At 64.1% G+C, this 22,526-nt stretch overlaps 1 protein-coding gene across 1 annotated transcript in view; it reads right to left on the reverse strand.

Moving 5' to 3' along the window:
• Positions 1–200: 200 nt before the first annotated feature.
• LOC133206544 (filamin-A-like) overlaps positions 201–22,526 on the reverse strand; it is a gene marked incomplete at its 5' end in the record, with an annotated part of 38,172 nt that continues 15,846 nt past the window's right edge. Inside the window, 27 exons of the mRNA XM_061342609.1 lie at positions 201–401; positions 1,378–1,593; positions 2,225–2,443; positions 3,284–3,460; positions 4,141–4,273; positions 5,754–5,869; positions 6,283–6,420; positions 7,067–7,333; positions 7,812–7,934; positions 8,382–8,534; positions 9,259–9,462; positions 10,734–10,895; positions 11,618–11,791; positions 12,210–12,338; positions 12,542–12,682; positions 12,840–12,942; positions 13,550–13,797; positions 14,449–14,472; positions 14,594–14,783; positions 15,407–15,563; positions 15,912–16,035; positions 16,295–16,465; positions 16,822–16,982; positions 17,674–17,836; positions 19,554–19,727; positions 21,144–21,741; positions 22,185–22,447. Coding sequence (XP_061198593.1) covers positions 214–401; positions 1,378–1,593; positions 2,225–2,443; positions 3,284–3,460; positions 4,141–4,273; positions 5,754–5,869; positions 6,283–6,420; positions 7,067–7,333; positions 7,812–7,934; positions 8,382–8,534; positions 9,259–9,462; positions 10,734–10,895; positions 11,618–11,791; positions 12,210–12,338; positions 12,542–12,682; positions 12,840–12,942; positions 13,550–13,797; positions 14,449–14,472; positions 14,594–14,783; positions 15,407–15,563; positions 15,912–16,035; positions 16,295–16,465; positions 16,822–16,982; positions 17,674–17,836; positions 19,554–19,727; positions 21,144–21,741; positions 22,185–22,447 — 4,916 coding nt within the window. The remainder of the gene's footprint in view (positions 402–1,377; positions 1,594–2,224; positions 2,444–3,283; positions 3,461–4,140; positions 4,274–5,753; positions 5,870–6,282; positions 6,421–7,066; positions 7,334–7,811; positions 7,935–8,381; positions 8,535–9,258; positions 9,463–10,733; positions 10,896–11,617; positions 11,792–12,209; positions 12,339–12,541; positions 12,683–12,839; positions 12,943–13,549; positions 13,798–14,448; positions 14,473–14,593; positions 14,784–15,406; positions 15,564–15,911; positions 16,036–16,294; positions 16,466–16,821; positions 16,983–17,673; positions 17,837–19,553; positions 19,728–21,143; positions 21,742–22,184; positions 22,448–22,526) is intronic.

The raw sequence follows: 22,526 nt of genomic DNA on the forward strand, positions 1-22,526 counted from the left end.
CATAGTGGGTCTGTGGGTCCCATAGTGGGTCTGTGGGTCCCATAGGAGGTCTAGGGATCCCACACTGTGTTGAAGCCCCCCATAGCGGGTCCGGATGCCCCCAGGTGGGTCTGGGTCCCCCGAAGTCAGGACAAGATCCGCCCCCCTCCCCCCCATTGGCTCCGTGGGTCCCGCAGCTGAGCCAAGCCCCCCCCGGCGGGCGCGGGGCCGGCCCTAGGGCACGGTGACCCGGAAGGGGCTGTTGGGGATGTGCTGCTCGCCCCATTTGATGACCAGGAGGTGGTCGCCGCGCTCCCGCAGGACGTAGCTGACGCTGTAGAGCTGGTTCCCCAGGTGCTTCACCACGATCTCCTCGCAGGGGCAGCGCGGGCCCTGCACCCCCACCAGCAGCATGTTGTTCCCTGGGGGGAGGGGAGAGGGGGTCAGGGGGGGACAGAGCAAAAATGGGGGGGGACAGCACTGAAATGGGGGGAAACCCCTCCCAAAATAGGGGGAACAGCCCAAAAATGGGGGGAAACATCCCCCAAAAGAGGGAGAACACCCCAAAACGGGGGGGATACCCCAAAAATGGGGGGGGGAAACAAACCCAAAATAGGGGAAACATCCTCCAAAATAGGGAAAACCACCCCAAAATGGGGGAAACATCCCCAAAATAGGGAGAACACCCCAAAAATAGGGGGAACACCAAAAATAGGGGGGTCCCACTCCCACCCAAAGCAGGAATGGGGGGGGGGAGGAGGGAGACACAAGCGGTGCTGCTCACACTGATGCCATTCTGAACCCCCCCTGCCAAGAGGGGACACCCCCAAAACAGGAGCTGAGAACCCCCTAAAAAGCAGCCCCCTCCCCCCCCAAACATCCCCCCCAAAAGGAGGGCTCAGGGGTGGTGATGGGGGCTGGCATTGGGGGGGGTGTCATTGGGAGGGTATCACCTATGGGAGCGTCCCACACTTGCATCACCCATGGGGGGGGTTATGGGGCTATCACCCATGGGAGGGGCATTGGGGCGGTATGACCTGGGGAGGGTCACTGGGGGTGTCATGGGAGGGTCATTGGGGGGGTATCACCCATAGGGGTGCCATGGGGTGGGTATCACCCATAGGGGGTGCATGGGGGTGGGTATCCCCCATAGGGGTGCCATGGGGTGGGTATCCCCCATAGGGGGTGGGTATCCCCCATAGGGGTGCCATGGGGTTGGTATCACCCATTGGGTGCCATGGGGGGGTATCACCCATAGGGAGTGGGTATCCCCCATAGGGGGTGGGTATCCCCCATAGGGGTGCCATGGGGTGGGTATCCCCCATAGGGGTGCCATGGGGTGGGTATCCCCCATAGGGGTGGGTATCCCCCATAGGGGTGCCCTGGGGGGCCCCGCACCGGCGCGGCTGCAGTCCAGGCTGAAGCTGTTCTTCTGCCCCACGAAGGCCTTGCTGAGCCCCAGCCCTTTGGCCACCACGCGCCCGGCGTCCGAGCCCGGGGGGGCGGCTCCGGGGGGGGCTCCTCCAGCGGCCGCCGCGGCTGCGCCCCCCCCACCGGCGTCCACCAGCACCGAGGAGCTCTCGCGGAGGCTGTGGCTGCTCACGAGGCGCGGGCCTGGGGCAGAGGAGCACGGAGTGACCCAGGGTGACCCATAGGGAACCATAGAGACCCATGGAGACCCATAATGACACATAGAGACCCGTAGAGACCCATAGAGAACATAGAGACCCATAGAGACCCATAATGATACATAGAGACCCATAGAGACCCATAAAGATACATAGAGACCCATAGAGACCCATAATGACACATAGAGACCCATAGAGACCCATAGGGAACCATAGAGACCCATAGAGACCCATAATGATACATAGAGACCCATAGAGACCATAGAGACCCATAGAGACCATAGAGACCCACAGTGACGCACAGTGACCTAAACTGGACCCAAACTGACCCCAAACTGACCCAAAATCTGCCGCAATGCACCCCAATGCTGATCAATGCACCCAATACTAATCAATGCACCCCAATACTAATCAATGCACCCCAATGCTGATCAATGCACCCAATACTGATCAATGCACGCAATACTGTCAATGCACCCAATACTGACCAATGCACCCAATGCTGATCAATGCACCTCAATACTGATCAATGTACCCCAATGCAGATCAATGCACCCAATGCAGATCAATGCACCCCAGCAGTGCCCAACCCCCCCGGCCCCGGTGCCCCCCGTTACCGGTGATCTTGGCCTTGAAGGGGCTGCCCACGATGTGGTGGGGGCCCCCGAACTTGATGGCGATGAGGTAGCTGCCGGGGGCCATGGGGGTGTAGCTCACGCGGTAGCCCTCGGCGCACTCCCGGCAATCCATCTTCACCTTGGACGGGCCCTCGATGGTGACGGCCAAAGCCCCCGGGCCCGCCTTGGACGTGTTCACCACGAACTCTGCCGGGGAGCCTGGGGGGGACCCGAGCACAGTGAGGGAGCCCGGAACCAGCACCCAAACAGCACCAAAACAGAGCCAAACAGCACCAAAACAGCACCAAACGGCACCAAACAAGCACCAAACAGCACCAAACAGCACCAAAACAGCACCAAACCAGCACCAAACCAACAGCACCAAACAGCACCAAACCAGTCCCAAAACAGCACCAAACCAACAGCACCAAACCAGCCCCAAAACAGCACCAAACGGCACCAAACAAGCACCAAACAGCACCAAACGGCACCAAAACAACAGCATCAAACAGCACCAAACCAGCCCCAAAACAGCACCAAACAAGCACCAAACAGCACCAAACAGCACCAAACGGCACCAAACAGCACCAAACAAGCACCAAATGGCACCGAACAGCCCCAAACAGCACCAAAACAGCCCCAAACAGCACCAAAACTGCCCCAAAACTGCCCCAAGGCAGCCCCAAACAGCCCAAACCTGCCTGAAACAACCCCAAACCCGCCCCAAACCACCCTCCAACACGCCGAGGCACCCCAAAACCACACAGGAGCACCCGAAACCCTGGGGAGGTCCCAGCCCCACAAGGGGCTCTACAACCCCATAGAGACCCCCCTGCTGCACGAGGTCCACTCTGACCTCCCGCAGGCCCCTGAACCCCACAGGGAGCCCCCATAGAGCCCCACACATCCCCATAGAGCCCCACAGAGCCCCATAGAGCCCCCATAGAGCCCCACAGAGCCCCCATAGAGCCCCCATAGAGCCCCCATAGATACCCATAGAGCCCCCATAGAACCCCCACAGAGCCCCATAGACCCCAGCTGCCCCCCCGCGCCCCCTACCTGTGGTGCCGCCCTCCAGCCCCGGGCCGTAGGCGGACACGAGCCCCGGGTCCCCGGCCTGGCCCGGCTCCCCCACGCGCACCTTGAAGGGGCTCCCGGGGATGTGCGAGCCCTGGAACTTGACATCAATGGAGTAGAGCCCGTTCTCCCGGGGGATGAAGCGCACGGCGTACTTGTCTGGGGGAGGGGCACGGGAGACAGTGAGACCCCATAGATATCAATGAGACCCCATAGATATCAATGAGAGCCCATGGACATCAATGGAGTAGAGCCCGTTCTCCCGGGGGATGAAGCGCACGGCGTACTTGTCTGGGGGAGGGGCATGGGCACCAATGAGACCCCATGGATGTCAATGAGACCCCATAGATATCAATGAGAGCCCATGGACATCAATGGAGTAGAGCCCGTTCTCCCGGGGGATGAAGCGCACGGCGTACTTGTCTGGGGGAGGGGCATGGGCACCAATGAGACCCCATAGATATCAATGAGAGCCCATAGGTATCAATGAGACCCCACGGACATCAATGGAGCCCACGGACATCAATGGAGCCCACGGACATCAATGGACCCCATTAATATCAATGGACCGCACAGACACCAATGGACCCCATAGACATCAATGGACCAGTGTGATGAACTGCACCCCGTGCTTGCCTGGGGGCAACGGGGTCAGGGGACCCCACAGACACCAACGAACCCCATAGACATCAATGAACACCCACAGGCATCAATGAACCTAACACCCCCCGGGGACCCCCAAACCAAGCCAGCACAGCTTGACGGAGCCCCTAAAGTGGGGGGGGGACCCCAAAACCCCCCTTGCGGGGTTCGGGGGGGTTCGGGGGGGCCCCCCTCACCTTCGGTGACCTCGGTGATGTGGCACTCCTCCAGCGCCCCCGAGGGGCTGTGCACCTTGGCGTCCAGCACCCCCTTGGCCCCATTGAGGCTCACGGCGAAGGAGGCGGGTTGGTGAACCTTGAGCCCCGATTCCTGGGGGGGCAGAGACCGTCAGCGGGGGGGGGCACCCCCAAACCGGGGGGGGCACCCCCAAGTGTGGGGAGAGGGGGGATAGAAACCAGCATTGCCCCCCCCTCCAGCATCAAACCCCAGCTTAAAGGGGTTTAACCCCCCCCCGGTAGGATGGGGGGGGCTGCACCCCAAAATTGGGGTGCAAACTGCTCCCACCCAGGGAGGTGACACCCCCAAACCCTCACCCCAAATAACGAGGGGGTTTTGGGGTGCACCCAGGTTTGGGGGTGTCAGGACCCCCTCCGTACCCCACTTACCTTATGGGGCTGGGGGGTTCAGCGGGAGCGAGTGGGGGACCCCGGCCCCACTTTGGGGGTACAGGGGGGGTTTTGGGGGGGCCGCTCGCTCCCGCTAAGACTCCCCCAGCCCCGAGGTGACCCCCAAAGGGGGGGGGGCTGTTAATAGCCTTTAAAAGAGACACGAGAGAAACCCCCGGGGACCCCCCTGGTTTGGGGGGGGGGGGCAGCCTGGCCAGCGCGGGGACCCCAAAACCAGCCCCAGCCTCCCTGGACCTGACTGAGGCTCTGCCCTGCCCCAGACCCCCCCATGGGGCTCCACTGACCCTAAGGGCTCCCCAGAGCCCCCCCCCACTGCACTCCCTGCTGGAGCTGCCTTGCCCCCCCCCCCCAGACACCCCAAACCCCTCCTGACCCCGCTCCGTGCCTCCACTGCCCCCCTGAACCCCTCTCTGTGGCTCCATTTCCCCCTGAGACCCCCTCTAAACCCCTCTCTACGGCTCCACTCCCCCCCCATACCCCCGGAGACCCCCCAATACAGCTCCAGTATCCCCCTAAGACCCCCTTGAGCCCCCTGAACCCCCTAATGTGGCTCCATTTCCCCCTGAGACCCATCCTAAATCCCCCTATAGGGTCACATCCCCTTAAACCTCCCTGGTTGGCTGTGTTGTTCCTCTTAGACCCCCTAAACCCCCCCTATCTGGTTCCATATCCCCCTTAGACACCCCTAACCCTGCCTATCTGGCTCCATATCCCCCTTGGAACTCTCTAAACTGCCCTATACAGCTCCATGTCCCCCTTGGAGCCCCCTAAAAGGCTCCATTGTCCCCCTTAGACCCCCCTAACCCCCCTATCTGGCTCCATATCCCCCTTGGACCCCTCTAAGCTGCCCTATACAGCTCCATATCCCCCTTGGATCCCCCTAAGCCCCCCTGTCTGGCTCCATATCCCCCTTGGACCTCTCTAAACTGCCCTATACAGCTCCATTGTCCCCCTTAGACCCCCCTAAAGCCCTCTATCTGGCTCCATATCCCCCTTGGATTCCCCTAAGCCCCCTGTCTGGCTCCATATCCCCCTTGGACCTCTCTAAGCTGCCCTATACAGCTCCATATCCCCCTTGGACCCCCCCATCTGTCCCCCCCGCGCTGGCCCTGCCGCCCCCCGGTGCCGGTGCCGGTGGGGGGGGGTTTCTCCCGGTGCCGCACCTGAAGGCTACAAACAGTGAGGAGCCGCGCAGCATCGCAGGGCGCCGCCGCCGCCACCACGAAGGGGCTCTCGGGGACGTGCTCCTCGTTGAACTTCACCGACACCTCGTAGTCACCTGCGGGCAGGGGGCGGGGCCGCTGGCACCGGGGTGGGCACCGGCCCGCAGTGCCCCCTCCCATGGACCCCACAGCTCCCCTATACAGAGCCCCCCATGGACCCCATAGCTCCCCTACACAGAGCCCCCCATGGACCCCATAGCTCCCCTACACAGAGCCCCCCATGGACCCCATAGCTCCCCTATACAGAGCCCCCCATGGACCCCATAGCTCCCCTATACAGAGCCCCCCATTGAGCCCGTTTTATGCCGCCTCAGCAGCGACCCCCGGTGTCCGCACGCGGCTCCTGCACCACGCCCCCATTGCGGCCTCTCTCAGCAGCGCCCCCCCGCGGCCGTACCCGGCTCCTGCACCACGCCCCCCGTGCCCCCCCATTGCGGCCTCTCTCGGCAGCGCCCCCCCGCGGCCGTACCCGGCTCCTGCACCACGTAGGAGACCCCGCAGGAGCCGTCCTTGCGGTCCTCGAAGGCGATCTCGGCCTTGCTGGGGCCCTCGACGGCGATGGAGAGGCCCCCGGCGCCCGCCTCCCGCGTCCAGATGCTGAACTCGGCTGGGGGGGGCAGGAGGAGGGGGTCAGGGAGCCCCAAAGGGCCGAGACCCCCCCGATGTAACCCGGGTGTGGGACACGGGGGGCAGGGCAGGAGGGGATGGGGGGGTGCAGGGGGAGAGGCTCAAGAGGATGTGGGGGCTCTGGGTCAGGTTTAGGGGTGCGGGACACGTTTAGGGGTGGATCAGGGTTAGGGGGACCTGTATCAGGTTTGGGTGCATTGGTTTAGGTGTGTGGCTATCAGTTTGGGCGTATGTGAGGTTCAGGTGTACCTCTATCAGGTTCAGGTGTATCTCTATGGGGTTTAAGTGTATCTCTATCAGGTTCAGGTGTCTCTCTATGGGGTTCCGGTGTCTCTCTATGGGGTTCCGGTGTCTCTCTATGGGGTTCAGGTGTATCTCTATGGGGTTCAGGTGTCTATGGGGTTCAGGTGTCTCTCTATGGGGTTCAGGGCTGTCTCTCTATGGGGTTCAGGTGTCTATGGGGTTCAGGTGTATCTCTATGGGGTTCAGGTGTCTCTCTATGGGGTTCCGGTGTCTCCCTGTGGGGTTCAGGTGTATCTCTATCAGGTTTAAGTGTCTCCCTATGGGGTTCAGGTGTCTCTCTATGGGGTTCAGTGCTCTCTGTGTCACTTTGGGCCCCCTCTCACCTGGCACCCCCGCCTCGGCGCGCTCCAGGCCGGGTCCCCCCGCTCGGACCTTGTGTGCGCCGCCCTCTCCCATGGGCCCCACGGTGAACTGGAAGGGGCTCCCCGGCACGTGCTGGCCCCGGTCCTTGACGCTCACCGAGTGCACCCCGGTCTCGGCCGGCACGAACCGGATGCTGTAGGCGCCGCCCTCGCCCTCCAGCGCCTGCGCCGGCACCGCCTGGCCCGAGGGGCCCGTGACCAGCGCCGTCACCTCGTGCTCGCTCAGCTCTGCGGGCATGGGGGGTCAGGGGAGATGGAGCCTCCCATTGCGGGCATGGGGGGTCAGGGGAGATGGAGAAACCCCATTGCGAACATGGGGGGGTCAGGGGAGATGGAGCCCCCCATTGCGACCATGGGGGGGTCAGGGGAGATGGAGCCCCCCATTGCGACCATGGGGGGGTCAGGGGAGATGGAGCCCCCCATTGCGACCATGGGGGGGGTCAGGGGAGATGGAGCTGCCCCATTGCAACCATGGGGGGGTCAGGGGAGATGGAGAAACCCCATTGCGACCATGGGGGGGGCAGGGGAGATGGAGCTGCCCCATTGCGGCCATGGGGGGGAGAGCGGGGGGGGCGGTGGGGTCACCCCCAGGGGTCAGTGGGGATCACTATGGGTCAATGGGGATGCCCAGGGTCACTGCCCCCCCATGGTCAATGGGGACCCCCAGGGTCATTGCCCCCCCCGTGCCCTTGCCCCCCCCACTCACCGGGCACCTTGAGGCTGAGGTCGCAGGCGGAGCCCACGCAGGCCTCGGGGGGGGCGCGGCGCCGGCGGGTGATGCTCTCCTTCAGCCGGCCCTCGCCCGTCACCTTCACCGAGAACGGGCTCCCTGCAGGCCCATCGACCCCAGTGAGACCCCATTGAGACCCCATTGAAACCCCACTGACCCCATTGAAACCCCATCGACCCCATTGAAACCCCATTGAAACCCCATTGAAACCCCATTGAAACCCCATTGAAACCCCATAGATCTCACATAGACCCCCCTTAGACCCCCCAGACCCCCCATAGACCCCACAGACCCCCCATAGACCCCCATAGACCCCATAGACCCCCATAGACCCCCCATAGACCCCATAGACCCCCATAGACCCCCCATAGACCCCCATAGACCCCATAGACCCCCATAGACCCCCCATAGACCCCATAGACCCCCATAGACCCCCATAGACCCCCATAGACCCCATACCCCCCATAGACCCCCCCATAGACCCCCATAGACCCCATAGCCCCCCATATCCCCCCATGTCCCCCCCTGTCCCCCGGGCGGGCGCACCGGGCACGTGCTGCTCCCCGAACTTGAGGGCCAGGATGTAGTTGCCCGGCTCCGTGGGGCAGTACGAGACCCGGCAGGTGCCGTCCTCCAGCTCCTCCGTGCCGATGTCCACCTTGCTGGGGCCCTCGATGGACAGGCTCAGCCCCCCATAGCCTGCCATGGGGCGGGGGTCACTGGGGACCCAGAGCCCCGGGGGAGGGGGCAGAGGGAGGGGGGCTGGGGTATGGGGGGGAGGGGGAGGGTGGGGGGGGCTATGGGGGGTCAGGGATGGTACTCGCATTGTGGGGGTCGGTGGAGTGCATGGGTGCAAAGGGGATGCTATGGGGGTGCTATGGGGGCTATGGGTGCTGGGGGTCAGGGGATGCTATGGGTGCTATGGGGGTGCTATGGGGGCTATGGGTGCTATGGGGGGTCAGGGGATGCTATGGGTGCTATGGGGGGTCAGGGGATGCTATGGGTGCTCTGGGGATGCTCTGGGGATGCTATGGGTGCTACGGGTGCTTTGGGGATACTCTGGGTTGCTATGGGGATGCTATGGCTGCTATGGGGGGTCAGGGGATGATATGGGTGCTATGGGGATGCTATGGGTGCTATGGGGGGTCAGCGGATGCTATGGGTGCTATGGGGATATGGGTGCTCTGGGGATGCTCTGGGTGCTATGGGTGCTTTGGGGATACTCTGGGTTGCTATGGGGATGATATGGGTGCTATGGGGTTCAGGGGATGCTCTGGGTGCTCTGGAGATGCTATGGGTGCTATGGGGGTGCCCTGTGGGTGCCATGGGCGCTATGGGGATGCCCTGGGGATGCTCTGTGGGTGCCATGGGCGCTATGGGGATGCCCTGGGGATGCTCTGGGGGTGCCGGGGGGTGCGGGTACCGGCGTCGCGGGTGTCGATGGTGAAGTGCGCCGGCTGGAAGGTGCGGCCCTCGCGCAGGCCGGGCCCGGTGACGCGCACGCGGGCGGCATCGCCCAGCTCCGCCTGGCTGATGGTGACCGAGAGGGGGCTCCGCGGCAGGGGCTGCCCCCCCCGCAGGACGTGCACCAGGTGCTCCCCCACCTCCTGCGGCACGAAGGAGATCCCTGCGGGAACGGGGCGGAGTCAGGGCCGCATCGGGGGGGATGGGGGGATGGGGGTACAGGGGGGTACAGGGATATGGGGATACAGGGATATGGGATATAGGCATACAGGGATATGGGGTATGGGGATACAGAGATACGGGGATATGGGATATAGGCATACAGGGATATGGGGTATGGGGATACAGAGATACAGGGATATGGGATATAGGCATACAGGGATATGGGGTATGGGGATACAGAGATACAGGGATATGGGATATAGGCATACAGGGATATGGGGTATGGGGATACAGAGATACAGGGATATGGGATATAGGCATACAGGGATATGGGGTATGGGGATACAGAGATACAGGGATATGGGATATAGGCATACAGGGATATGGGGTATGGGGATACAGAGATACAGGGATATGGGATATAGGCATACAGGGATATGGGGTATGGGGGATACAGAGATACGGGGATACAGGGATATGGGGTATAGGGACATTGGGATACAGGGATAAGGGGATACAGGGATACAGCAATATGGGGATACAGGGATATGGGATACAGAGACACAGGGATATGGGGATAAGGGCATACAGGGATATGGCAATATGGGGATATGGAGATATAAGGATATGGGGTATGGGGATAAGGGGACACAGGGATATGGGCTATGGGGTATGGGGATAAGGGGATACAGGGGTACAGGATATGGGGATGAGGGGACACAGGGACGCAGGGATATGGGCTATAGGGATATGGGGATCAGGGGACACAGGGATATAGGATATGGGGACACAGGGACACAGGGATACAGGATATGGGGATAAGGGGTCACAGGGATATAGGCTATGGGCCATGGGGCTCTGGGGATGAGGGTCCAGAGGGATACAGGCTATGGAGATAAGGCCCACAGGGATATAGGATATGGGGACACAGGGACACAGGGATATAGGATATGGGTCCAGAGGGATACAGGATGCAGGTTATGGGGCTCTGGGGATGAGGGTCCAGAGGGATACAGGCTATGGAGATAAGGCCCACAGGTATATAGGATATGGGGACACAGGAACACAGGGATACAGGCTCTGGGGATGAGGGGGCACAGGGATACAGGGATACAGGATATGGGGCTCTGGGCTCTGGGGATGAGGGTCCAGAGGGACACAGGATACAGGATGCAGGTTATGGGGCTCTGGGGATGAGGGGGCACAGGGATACAGGGATACAGGATATGGGCTATGGGGCTCTGGGGATGAGGGTCGGGGCCGCCCCCGCACCGATGTGCCCGTTGCGCAGGCGCTTGAGCTGGCAGGGCTCCTTGCGGCCCGAGGGCGCGGTGACGGCGGCCGTCAGCTGGCTCAGGTCGCTCTCGCCCAGCTCCAGGGGGATGTCGGCCGAGGCCCCCACCTTGAGGTGCGACTGGCGCAGGCTGGCGTCACCTGTGGGGGGGGTGAGTGCCGTGGTCACCATGGCAACCGCTGCGCCCCCATTGACTCCCACTGCATCCCACTGACTCCCATTGCACCCCATTGACTCCCATTGCACCCCATTGCCTCCCATTGCGCCCCATTGATTCCCATTGTGTCCCACTGCCTCCCATTGCAACCCATTGACTCCCATTGTGTCCCACTGCCTCCCATTGCAACCCATTGACTCCCATTGTGTCCCACTGCCTCCCATTGCAACCCATTGCACCCCATTGCCCTCCAAAGCAACCCATTGCATCACACTGCCCCCCAATGCACCCCACTGCCTCCCATTGCATCCCACTACATTCCATTGCTCCCCACTGCATCCCACTGCCTCCCACTGCATCCCATTGCCACCAGTGCAACCCATTGCATCCCACTGCACCCCATTGCATCCCACTGCATCCGCATCCCATCACCTCCCATTGCATCCCATTGCCTCCCATTGCATCCCATTGCCTCCCATTGCATCCTACTGCATCCTATTGCCACCAGTGCACTCCACTGAATCCCATTGGACCCCATTGCATCCCACTGCATCCACATCCCATTGTATCCCGTTGCCTCCCATTGCATCCCAGTGCATCCCATTGCCACCAGTGCACGCCACTGCATCCCATTGCCTCCTATTGCCCCCACTGCCTCCCACTGCCCCCAGTGCCCCCCACTGCCCCCCCCCCCCCGGGGGGTACCGGTGATGCGGGCGGTGAAGGGGCTCCCGGGGATGTGCTTCTCGTTGTACTTGACCCCGATGCTGTAGTCCCCGGGCAGCACGGGCAGGTAGGAGACGCTGCAGGTCCCGTCCTGGTTGTCCGTGCAGCTCAGCTCCGCCTTGGAGGGGCCCTCCACGGCCAGAGACAGCCCCCCTGGGGGCACAGGGGGGCAGTGAGGGGGGGGCACAGAGAGGGAGGGTCTGGATGGGGGGGGTCTGGATGTGGGGGGGGGGCACAGTGAGGGGGGGTTGGGATGGGGGGGGGTCTGGACAGGGGGGGGGTCGAGGGGGGGGACAGTGAGGGGGGGCACAGTGGGGGGGTCTGAATGGGGGGGCACAGTGAGGGGGGGTCTGGATGTGGGGGGGGGTCTGGATGGGGGGAACAGGGGCACAGTGAGGGGGGGATTCGGATGGGGGGGGGGCACAGTGAGGGGGGGGTTCGGATGTGGGGGGGGGCACAGTGAGGGGGGGGCTCTGGATGTGGGGGGGGCACAGTGAGGGGGGGCTCTGGATGTGGGGGGGGCACAGTGAGGGGGGGGCTCTGGATGTGGGGGGGGTACCCCCGGGCTCACCCTCGCCGGCGTCCTTGGTGTTGACGGTGAAGGAGGCCGGTTTGTTCACGGTGCCGTGGATGAGGCCGGGGCCGTAGGCGGTGACGTGGCCGCTGTTCACGTAGTCCACATAGAACTGAAGGGGGCTGCCTGCGGGGGGGACACAAAGGGGGTGTTGGGGGGGCACGGAGACACCCCCCCCCATAGAGACATGGAGGATGCTGGGGGTTGCCATGGATACGGGGTGGGATGCGGGGAGCTGCGGTGCTGGGATGCTTCAGGGGGGAGCCCTCAAAGCCCCCCAGCACCCCCCCAGAGCCCCCCAGGACCCCCCATGACCCCCCCGCCCCCACCTGGGATGTGCATGCTCTCATAGCGGATGTCCATCTCATGCAGCCCGGCCTCGGTGGGCGCGAACCGCACCGTCACCGTCCCGTCCTTGTTGTCGGTGATGTCCGGCTTGGCCACCTTGCCCGAGGGCATCCGCACCTCCCCTGGGGGGGCAACGGGGGGCGTCAGGGGGAGGGGGCCCCATAGCTTGGGGAGGCCGTGGGGAAGGGATGGGGGGATGCTGGGTGGGTGCTGAGGACCCTGTACAATGGGGGGGGGCACCCCCATAGACCCGCATGGTTTTGGGGTGCCCCCCCTCACCTGTGATCTCGCCCTTCTTGATGGTGAAGGGGATGACGAGGTCGAAGGGCCGCAGCCCGGCCATGTCCAGCCCATTCACCCCCAGCAGCGCCCGCTCCGTCGCCTGCACCGGGGGGGAACCGCGTTGGGTGCTGGGACCCCCCCACCCTGGGCCCTGTGCCCCCCACCCTGCCCAGCCCCTACCTGATCCCATTGAGGTCCCTTCCCGTCCCCTTCCTGTCTCCTGTCCCTTCTTGTCCCCTCCCCATCCCTACCCTATCCCTGCCCATTCCCTGCCTGTCCCTTCCCTGTTTCCTGTCCCCTGCTCATCCCCTGCCCATCCCTACCCCATCCCTGTCCATTCCCTGCCCATTCCCTCCCCATCCCCATCCCCTGCCCATCCCTACCCCATTCCCTGCACATTCCCTGCCCATCCCTGCCTGTCTCCTGTCCCTTCTTGTTCCTTTCTTGTCCTCTGCCCATCCCTGCTCACCCCTCCCCGTCCCTGTCCATGCCTTTCCCATCTCTGCTCCATCTCTATCCCATCCCCATCCCCATCCCATCCCCATCCCCTCCCCATCCCATCCCCATCCCCTCCCCATCCCATCCCATCCCATCCCCATCCCATCCCCATCCCACCCCATCCCACCCCACCCCCATCCCTACCCCATTCCATCCCCATCCCCTCCCCATCCCCTCCCCATCCCATCCCCCCCCCCCCCTGCACTCACCATGACCTGGAAGGGGCTGTTGGGGACGTGCTCCCCCCCGAACCTCACACACATCAGGTACTTCCCCGGCTCCGCCGCCGTGTAGAAGATGTCGAAGGTTCCGTCCGCGTTCTCCACCACGTCCACGTCGGCCTCGGTGCCGTCGGGGGTGCTCACGGTGCACGTGACCTTCCCCTTGCCCGCCGCCTTGGCGTCCACCGTGATCACCGTCTGCTCCCCCAGCTGCAGCGTGGGGCCCAGCCCGGGCCCTGCGGGATGCGGGGATTGAGGGACCCATGGATGGGGGGGGCACCCCACTGGGGGCTCCAGCACCCCCAAACTGAGCCCCTCCATAGGGATGCTCCACTCGTGCCACGGGGAGGGGGTAATGGGGGTTACTGAGGCACCCCCAGCTCATTGACCCATTGCCTGTACCCCTCCAAACTGAGCCCCCCCATGGGCTGAGCATGGGGATGCTCCACTCGTGCCATGGGGAGGGGGTAATGGGGGTTATTGAGGCACCCCCAGATCATTGACCCATTGCTTGTACCCCCCCAGGACACCCCCAAACTGAGCCCCCCCCCCCCATAGGCTGAGCATGGAGATGCTCCACTCATGCCATGGGGAGGGGGGGTAATAGGGTTTTATTGAGGCACCCCCAGCTCAATGGCCCCAACAGCACCAAGGGGGACCCCCCAAGTGAATGAGGGGGGGACACCCCCCTATTACAACAGTGGGGGGGAGAACTCCCCCCACTCAAACAAAGCTTGGACCCCCCAAAAGTCGAGCCCTGATTGGCTGCAGGGGGTGGGGGGGACACCCTCATCCCTCTATGGGGAGAAACAGGGGGTGCCCCCAAGGGCACTCTGTGGGGGTCACGCATGCACCCCGACGCCAAGCGAGCCATGCAATGAGCTTACCTAAGCCGTGCCCTCCGATGGAGACTACAGCAGTGGGGGGGGGGGGTGTGGGGGGGCGTGGGGGGGGCAGAGAAGCAAGAAATCAGTGACGCACACGTGAGGCCCCCCCGAACCCCCCCATGGTGCCGAGCGCGGGCGCGCCTACCGGTGACCGTGCACTTGCTGGCGTCGCCGGCGGGCACGGCGCGGATGCGGTACGGCGAGTAGGGGATCTCGTCGCCGCCGTACTTGATGAGGATGGTGTAGCGCCCGGTCGTGTCCGGCACGTAGGACACCGTGTACGTGCCGTCCTGGTTGTCCCGGATCGACGCCTTCTTGGGCTTCCCCTCGGGGTCCTGCGGCACAGCGGCAATGGCAATGGGGATGAATGGGAATGAATGGGGATGAATGGGAATGGGGATGGGGATGGGAATGGGAATGAATGGGAATGGGAATGAATGGGAATGAATGGGAATGGGCTGGGAGGGAGATGGAGCGGAGCCAGGGCCAGGCCTCGGCACTGAGCATCCTATGGGGTGCCTGTGGTACCCAAACAGGGTGCAGCACCCATGGCACTGTGAGCATCACCCATGGCATCACCCATGGTATCATGCACATCACCCACGGCACCATGAGCATCACCCACGGCATCACCCATAGTACCGTGTGCATCACCCATGGCATCACCTATGGCACCATGTGCATCACATATGGTATCATGTGCAGCACTCTGCGCACCATCCATGGCACCTATCATCCATGGTACCATGTACATCACCCATGGCACTGGGCACATCACTGATGGCACTGTGTCCATCACCCACAGCACCACGAGCATCACCCATGGCACCATGTTCATCACCCATGGCATCACCCATGGCACTGCGCCCATCACCCATAGCACCCTGAGCATCACCCACGGTGCGCCCCCCCCAGCACCCAGCGACCCCCTTAGAGCCCCAGGCCCCCCGCTCCTCACCGTGATCTGCACGGCCAGGAGCCCCTCGCCCGCGTCCTTGGCGTCGATGGTGAACTCCACCGGGAGGCTGGCGGGGACGCCGGTGGTGTTGAGGCCGGGGCCGCTCGCCCTCACCTTGCTGGCGTCATGGGTGGGCAGCGCCTTCACCTTGAACGGGCTGGGGGACAACGGGGGGGTCAGAGCAGAGTCCCCCTGTACCCCCCCTGTACCCCCCCCTGTACCCCCCCTGTACCCCCCCTTCACCTTGAACGGGCTGGGGGACAACGGGGGGGTCAGAGCAGAGCCCCCCCTGTACCCCCCCTGTACCCCCCCCGTACCCCCCCTTCACCTTGAACGGGCTGGGGGACAACGGGGGGGTCAGAGCAGAGCCCCCCCTGTACCCCTCTCTGTACCCCCCCTTCACCTTGAACGGGCTGGGAGCACCATGGGGGGCTCAGAGCAGAGCCCCCCCAACCCGGTCCCCCCTGTACCCCCCATGCCCATGCCCGTGCCCCCACGCCGGTACCTGCGGGGCACCTCCTCCTCGCCGTAGCGCACCGAGATGCTGTAGGGCCCCTCGCGGCTCGGGACGTAGCTCACACGCTGGGTCCCGTCCCCATTGTCCACCACCTCCACCGGCTCCACCACACCTGGGGGGGGCACTGGGGTCACCCATGGACCCCTGCAGGGCCCCCAGTGCCACGCATGGGATGCACCCCTTACCCCCCCCGGACACCCCGTACCCCCCAGGACACCCTGTACCCCCATCCCTTTGCACCCCTTACCCCCCAGGACACCCCTTACCCCATCCCCTCTGAACCCCTTACCCCATCCCTTTGCACCCCTTACCCCATCCCTTTGCACCCCTTACCCCATCCCCTCTGAACCCCATTCCCTTGTGTGCTTTACCTTTGGGTCCCTGCACCTTCACCTCCAATGGGGCCACCCCGGCCTTGCTGCTGTCCACGGTGAAGCTCTGGGGGACGTTGGCCCTGACGGCGCCCGGCGTCAGCCCCGGCCCCACACATTTCACCTTGGTGGCGTCCACCACGTCCGTCACCGGCACCTTGAACGGGCTCCCTATGGCGGACATGGGGGTAAGGTGAGTTATGGGGCGCAGTGAAGGGGACCCCGCCCCTGCTGCCACCACATCTGTCACCGGCACCTTGAATGGGCTCCCTATGGAAGGGGGGGTACCGTGAGCTACGGGGCGCAGTGAAGGGGACCCCGACCCCGCTGCCCCCTGCTCACCCGGCACCTTGAATGGGCTCCCTATGGAAGGGGGGGTACCGTGAGCTATGGGGCGCAGTGAAGGGGACCCCACCCCTGCTGCCCCCGCTCACCCGGCACCTTGAATGGGCTCCCTATGGAAGGGGGGGGGTACCGTGAGCTACGGGGCGCAGTGAAGGGGACCCCGCCCCGCTGCCCCCGCTCACCCGGCACCGGGTGCCCGCCGTAGGTGACGTTGAGGCTGTAGGTGCCCGGCTCCGAGGGGATGTACTGCACCCAGCAGCTCCCGTCCTTGTTGTCCGTGCACGAGATCCGCGCCTCCGAGGGGCCCTCCACGGCCAGGCCCAGCCCCCCCGTGCCTGCGCCCCTAAGGGGGGATGGGGGTCAGGGGAACCCCCAAATAGCACCGGGGGGGGGGGTTGGGGGGGATGGGGTAGGATGGGGGGATGGGGGGGACTGGGGGCAGGAGGACATTGGGGTACAGGGAGGATGTGGGGAACACAGGGCAGGATGGGGGGGCTGTGGGGTGCCCATGCTCAGCTGTGGGTGCTATGGAGCTCCCATGTCTCAGCTGTGGGTGCTATGGAGCCCCCACGGTCAGGCTATGGATGTTATGGGGCACCCACAGTCAGGCTATGGGCGCTGTGGAGCCCCCATGTCTCAGCTGTGGGTGCTATGGAGCCCCCACGGTCAGGCTATGGATGCTATGGAGCCCCCACGGTTCAGCTGAGGGTGCAGTGGAGCCCCCATGTCTGAGCCGTGGGTGCAGTGGAGCCCCCATGTCTCAGCTGAGGGTGCTATGGAGCCCCCATGGTCAGGCTATGGATGCTATGGAGCCCCCACAGTTCAGCTGAGGGTGCAGTGGAGCCCCCATGTCTGAGGCGTGGGTGCAGTGGAGCCCCCATGTCTCAGCTGAGGGTGCTATGGAGCCCCCATGGTCAGGCTATGGATGCTATGGAGTCCCCACAGTCAGGCTATGGATGCTATGGGGCACCCACAGTCAGGCTATGGGTGCTGTGGAGCCCCCATGGTTCAGCCGTGGGTGAGCGGGGCCTCACCGGGTCTCCACGGTGAAGCGGTTGGGCTGGTTGGTGGTGCCGCTCTGCAGGCCCGGGCCATGGACGCGCACGCGCGCGGGGTCGCAGCCCTCGGTGACGGGGACGCGGAAGGGGCTGTGGGGCACCGGGCTCCCGGCGTAGCTCACGTCCACGGTGTGCAGGCCTGGGGCAGCAGAGCCCATCAGCCACGCCCATAGGGACACAGTGGGGGCATCAGCCATGGCCATAGGGACACAATGGGGGCATCAGCCATGGCCATAGGGACACAATGGGGGCATCAGCCACGGCCATAGGGACACAATGGGGGCATCAGCCACGGCCATAGGGACACAATGGGGCATCAGCCATGGCCATAGGGACACAATGGGGGCATCAGCCACGGCCATAGGGACACAATGGGGGCATCAGCCATGGCCATAGGGACACAATGGGGACATCAGCCACGCCCATAGGGACACAGTGGGGACATCCCCATGGCCATAGGGACACAATGGGGGCATCAGCCATGGCCATAGGGACACAATGGGGCATCAGCCATGGCCATAGGGACACAATGGGGGCATCAGCCACGGCCATAGGGACACAATGGGGGCATCAGCCATGGCCATAGGGACACAATGGGGACATCAGCCACGCCCATAGGGACACAGTGGGGACATCCCCATGGCCATAGGGACACAATGGGGGCATCAGCCATGGCCATAGGGACACAATGGGGCATCAGCCATGGCCATAGGGACACAATGGGGCATCAGCCATGGCCATAGGGACACAATGGGGGCATCAGCCATGGCCATAGGGACACAATGGGGCATCAGCCACGGCCATAGGGACACAATGGGGCATCAGCCATGGCCATAGGGACACAATGGGGCATCAGCCATGGCCATAGGGACACAATGGGGGCATCAGCCATGGCCATAGGGACACAATGGGGCATCAGCCATGGCCATAGGGACACAGTGGGGGCATCAGCCATGGCCATAGGGACACAATGGGGCATCAGCCATGGCCATAGGGACACAGTGGGGGCATCAGCCACGGCCATAGGGACACAATGGGGACGTAACCCCATGGCCATAGGGACACAATGGGGGCATCAGCCACGGCCATAGGGACACAGTGGGGACATCCCCATGGCCATAGGGACACAGTGGGGGCATCAGCCATGGCCATAGGGACACAATGGGGGCATCAGCCATGGCCATAGGGACACAATGGGGCATCAGCCATGGCCATAGGGACACAATGGGGGCATCAGCCATGGCCATAGGGACACAATGGGGGCATCAGCCATGGCCATAGGGACACAATGGGGGCATCAGCCATGGCCATAGGGACACAATGGGGGCATCAGCCATGGCCATAGGGACACAATGGGGGCATCAGCCATGGCCATAGGGACACAATGGGGCATCAGCCACGGCCATAGGGACACAGTGGGGATGTCACCCCACGGCCATAGGGACACAATGGGGGCATCAGCCACGGCCATAGGGACACAGTGGGGCCGTCCCCCCGCAGCCATAGGGATGCAATGGGGGCATCAGCCACGGCCATAGGGACACAATGGGGGCATCAGCCATGGCCATAGGGACACAATGGGGGCATCAGCCATGGCCATAGGGACACAATGGGGATGTCACCCCATGGCCATAGGGACACAGTGGGGGCATCAGCCATGGCCATAGGGACACAATGGGGATGTCACCCCATGGCCATAGGGACACAATGGGGCATCAGCCACGGCCATAGGGACACAATGGGGCCGTCCCCCCCCAGCCATATGGATGCAATGGGGATGTCACCCCGCAGCCATAGGGACACAATGGGGATGTCACCCCGCAGCCATAGGGACACAATGGGCCCCCCCCGCTCACCCTCCTCGTAGGGGGTGTACTCCACCCGGTAGGTGCCGTCGCCCCGGTCCTCCACCAAGGTCTCGGTGACGTTGCCCGAGGGGTTCCTCACCTGCGCCTTCACGTGGGGCCCCCCCGCCTGGGAGAGCGCCCGCGCGTCCACGTGGAACTGGGTGACGGCCTCGCGGAACACCCCTGGGGGGGGAGGGGATGGGAGCCATCAATGGGGGCTGCGGGTGTCACCCAATGGGGGCTGGGTGGGTACCCATCAATGGGGGCTGTGCTGGTGCCCATCAATGGGGGCTGCTGGTGCCCATCAATGGGGGCTGTGCTGGTGCCCATCAATGGGGGCTGCTGGTGCCCATCAATGGGGGCTGTGGGTGTTAACCAATGGGGGCTGTGGGTGTCACCCAATGGGTGCTGTGCTGGTACCCATCAATGGGGGCTGCTGGTGCCCATCAATGGGGGCTGTGCTGGTGCCCATCAATGGGAGCTGTGCTGGTACCCATCAATGGGGGCTGCTGGAGCCCATCAATGGGGGCTGCTGGAGCCCATCAATGGGGGCTGCTGGTACCCATCAATGGGGGCTGCTGGAGCCCATCAATGGGAGCTGTGCTGGTACCCATCAATGGGGGCTGCTGGAGCCCATCAATGGGGGCTGCTGGTACCCATCAATGGGGGCTGCTGGAGCCCATCAATGGGAGCTGTGCTGGTACCCATCAATGGGGGCTGTGCTGGTGCCCATCAATGGGGGCTGCGGGTGTTAACCAATGGGTGCTGTGCTGGTACCCATCAATGGGGGCTGTGTTGGTGCCCATCAATGGGGGCTGTGTTGGTGCCCATCAATGGGAGCTGCTGGTGCCCATCAATGGGGGCTGCTGGTGCCCATCAATGGGAGCTGTGCTGGTACCCATCAATGGGGGCTGCTGGAGCCCATCAATGGGGGCTGCTGGAGCCCATCAATGGGGGCTGCTGGTACCCATCAATGGGGGCTGCTGGAGCCCATCAATGGGGGCTGTGCTGGTGCCCATCAATGGGGGCTGCTGGTACCCATCAATGGGGGCTGTGCTGGTGCCCATCAATGGGGGCTGCGGGTGTTAACCAATGGGTGCTGTGCTGGTACCCATCAATGGGGGCTGTGTTGGTGCCCATCAATGGGGGCTGTGTTGGTGCCCATCAATGGGAGCTGCTGGTGCCCATCAATGGGGGCTGCTGGTGCCCATCAATGGGGGCTGCGGGTGTTAACCAATGGGTGCTGTGCTGGTGCCCATCAATGGGGGCTGTGCTGGTGCCCATCAATGGGGGCTGCGGGTGTTAACCAATGGGTGCTGTGCTGGTGCCCATCAATGGGGGCTGTGTTGGTGCCCATCAATGGGAGCTGCTGGTGCCCATCAATGGGGGCTGCTGGTGCCCATCAATGGGAGCTGCTGGTGCCCATCAATGGGGGCTGTGTTGGTGCCCATCAATGGGAGCTGCTGGTGCCCATCAATGGGGGCTGTGGGTGCCCATCAATGGGTGCTGTGTTGGTGTCACCCAATGGGTGCTGTGTGGGTGTCACCCAATGTGTTCTGTGCCGGTGCCCACCGACTCCCCCCCGTGCCCCTCTCTCACCTTCCCCCTCCACTCCGGGCCCATAGACCTTGACGCCGGCGGTGTCCATGGCGGGCTCCACGCGCACCTTGCTGGGGAAGTGCGGCACGGGCTGCCCGCCGTACTCGACGGTGATGCTGTAGACGCCGGGGCTCAGCGGGGTGTAGGCGATGGTGTAGGTGCCGTCGCCGTTGTCCTCCACGCGCACCTCGGCGCGGGCGCCCGCCTCCGAGGCGATGCCGATGCTGAGCTCGGCGCTGCCGGCGCGGCTGCAGTCGACCCGGAAGTGCCCGGCCTGCCCGGCCGTGGCGCCCTCCAGCCCCGGGCCCGAGCACGTGACCTTGGAGGCGTCGAAGGGGGCGCGCACGGGGGCGCGGAAGGGGGACCCCGGCACGTGGCTGCCGGCGAACAGGATGTTGATGGTGTAGTCGCCGGGCTCCAGGGGCAGGTAGGACACGGAGCAGGTCCCGTCCCCGTTGTCCACGCACTCGATCTTGGCCTCGCACGGCCCCTCCACCGTCAGCCCCAGGCCCCCGGTGCCGGCGCCTTTGGTGTCGATGGTGAAGGGCGCCGGGACCCCCGGCAGCCCCCCCTGCAGCCCCGGCCCGAAGGCGCGCACCTGGAATGGGGGGGGAGGGGAGCAGGGGATGTGTCATGGATGGGGGGGGCATGGGGACAGGGAGCCCCCTTTAGAGCCCCGCTGGTGTTTTGGGGTCCCCATTGCCCAATGCAGGGCAGGTTCAGGGGTGCAGGGGGTGCTGAGGGGGGTCCCCATTCCCCCTGTAGGGGGTGTGCGGGGCCGGGCGCTCCCATTCCCCACCACGGGGGGATCTCGGGTGTCCCCATCCCCATTCATTCCCCATCCCCACCCCATCCCATCCCCATCCCATCCCCATCCCCATCCCCATTCATTCCCCATCCCCATTCATTCCCCATCCCATCCCCATCCCATCCCCATCCCTATCCCATCCCCATCCCCATTCATTCCCCATCCCATCCCATCCCATCCCATCCCCATCCCCTATCCCCATCCCATCCCCCCCATCCATTCCCCTCCCCCACCTTGCCGGGCTCCGCCCCCCCGGGCACCGCCTCCATGGGGAAGGGGCTCCCGGGCACGGGGTTTCCCTCGTACGTGACCTCCAGCGCATGCGCGCCCTCTTCCCGCGGCACGAAGCGCACGAGGCTGGCGCCGTCCGGGCCCGGCTCCACGGCGCAGGGCGCCCCCTGGCGGGAGGGGCCGCTCACGCGCGCCCCCACGCGGCCGCCGCCGCCGGCCCCGCGCCACTGCACGAGCACCTCCTGCTCCCGGCCCACTTCCGGTCCTGGGGGAGGGGAGACACGAAATGGGGGGGATGGACCCCGAAATGGGGGGGAATGAGACCCGAAATGGGGGGGATGGAC

The sequence above is a fragment of the Neopsephotus bourkii genome, unplaced genomic scaffold, assembly GCF_033783945.1.
Source record: "Neopsephotus bourkii isolate Nb327-2 ecotype Australia unplaced genomic scaffold, CSIRO-AGI_Nbou_v1 NB_1807, whole genome shotgun sequence".
In the NCBI taxonomy this organism is placed as follows: domain Eukaryota; kingdom Metazoa; phylum Chordata; class Aves; order Psittaciformes; family Psittacidae; genus Neopsephotus; species Neopsephotus bourkii.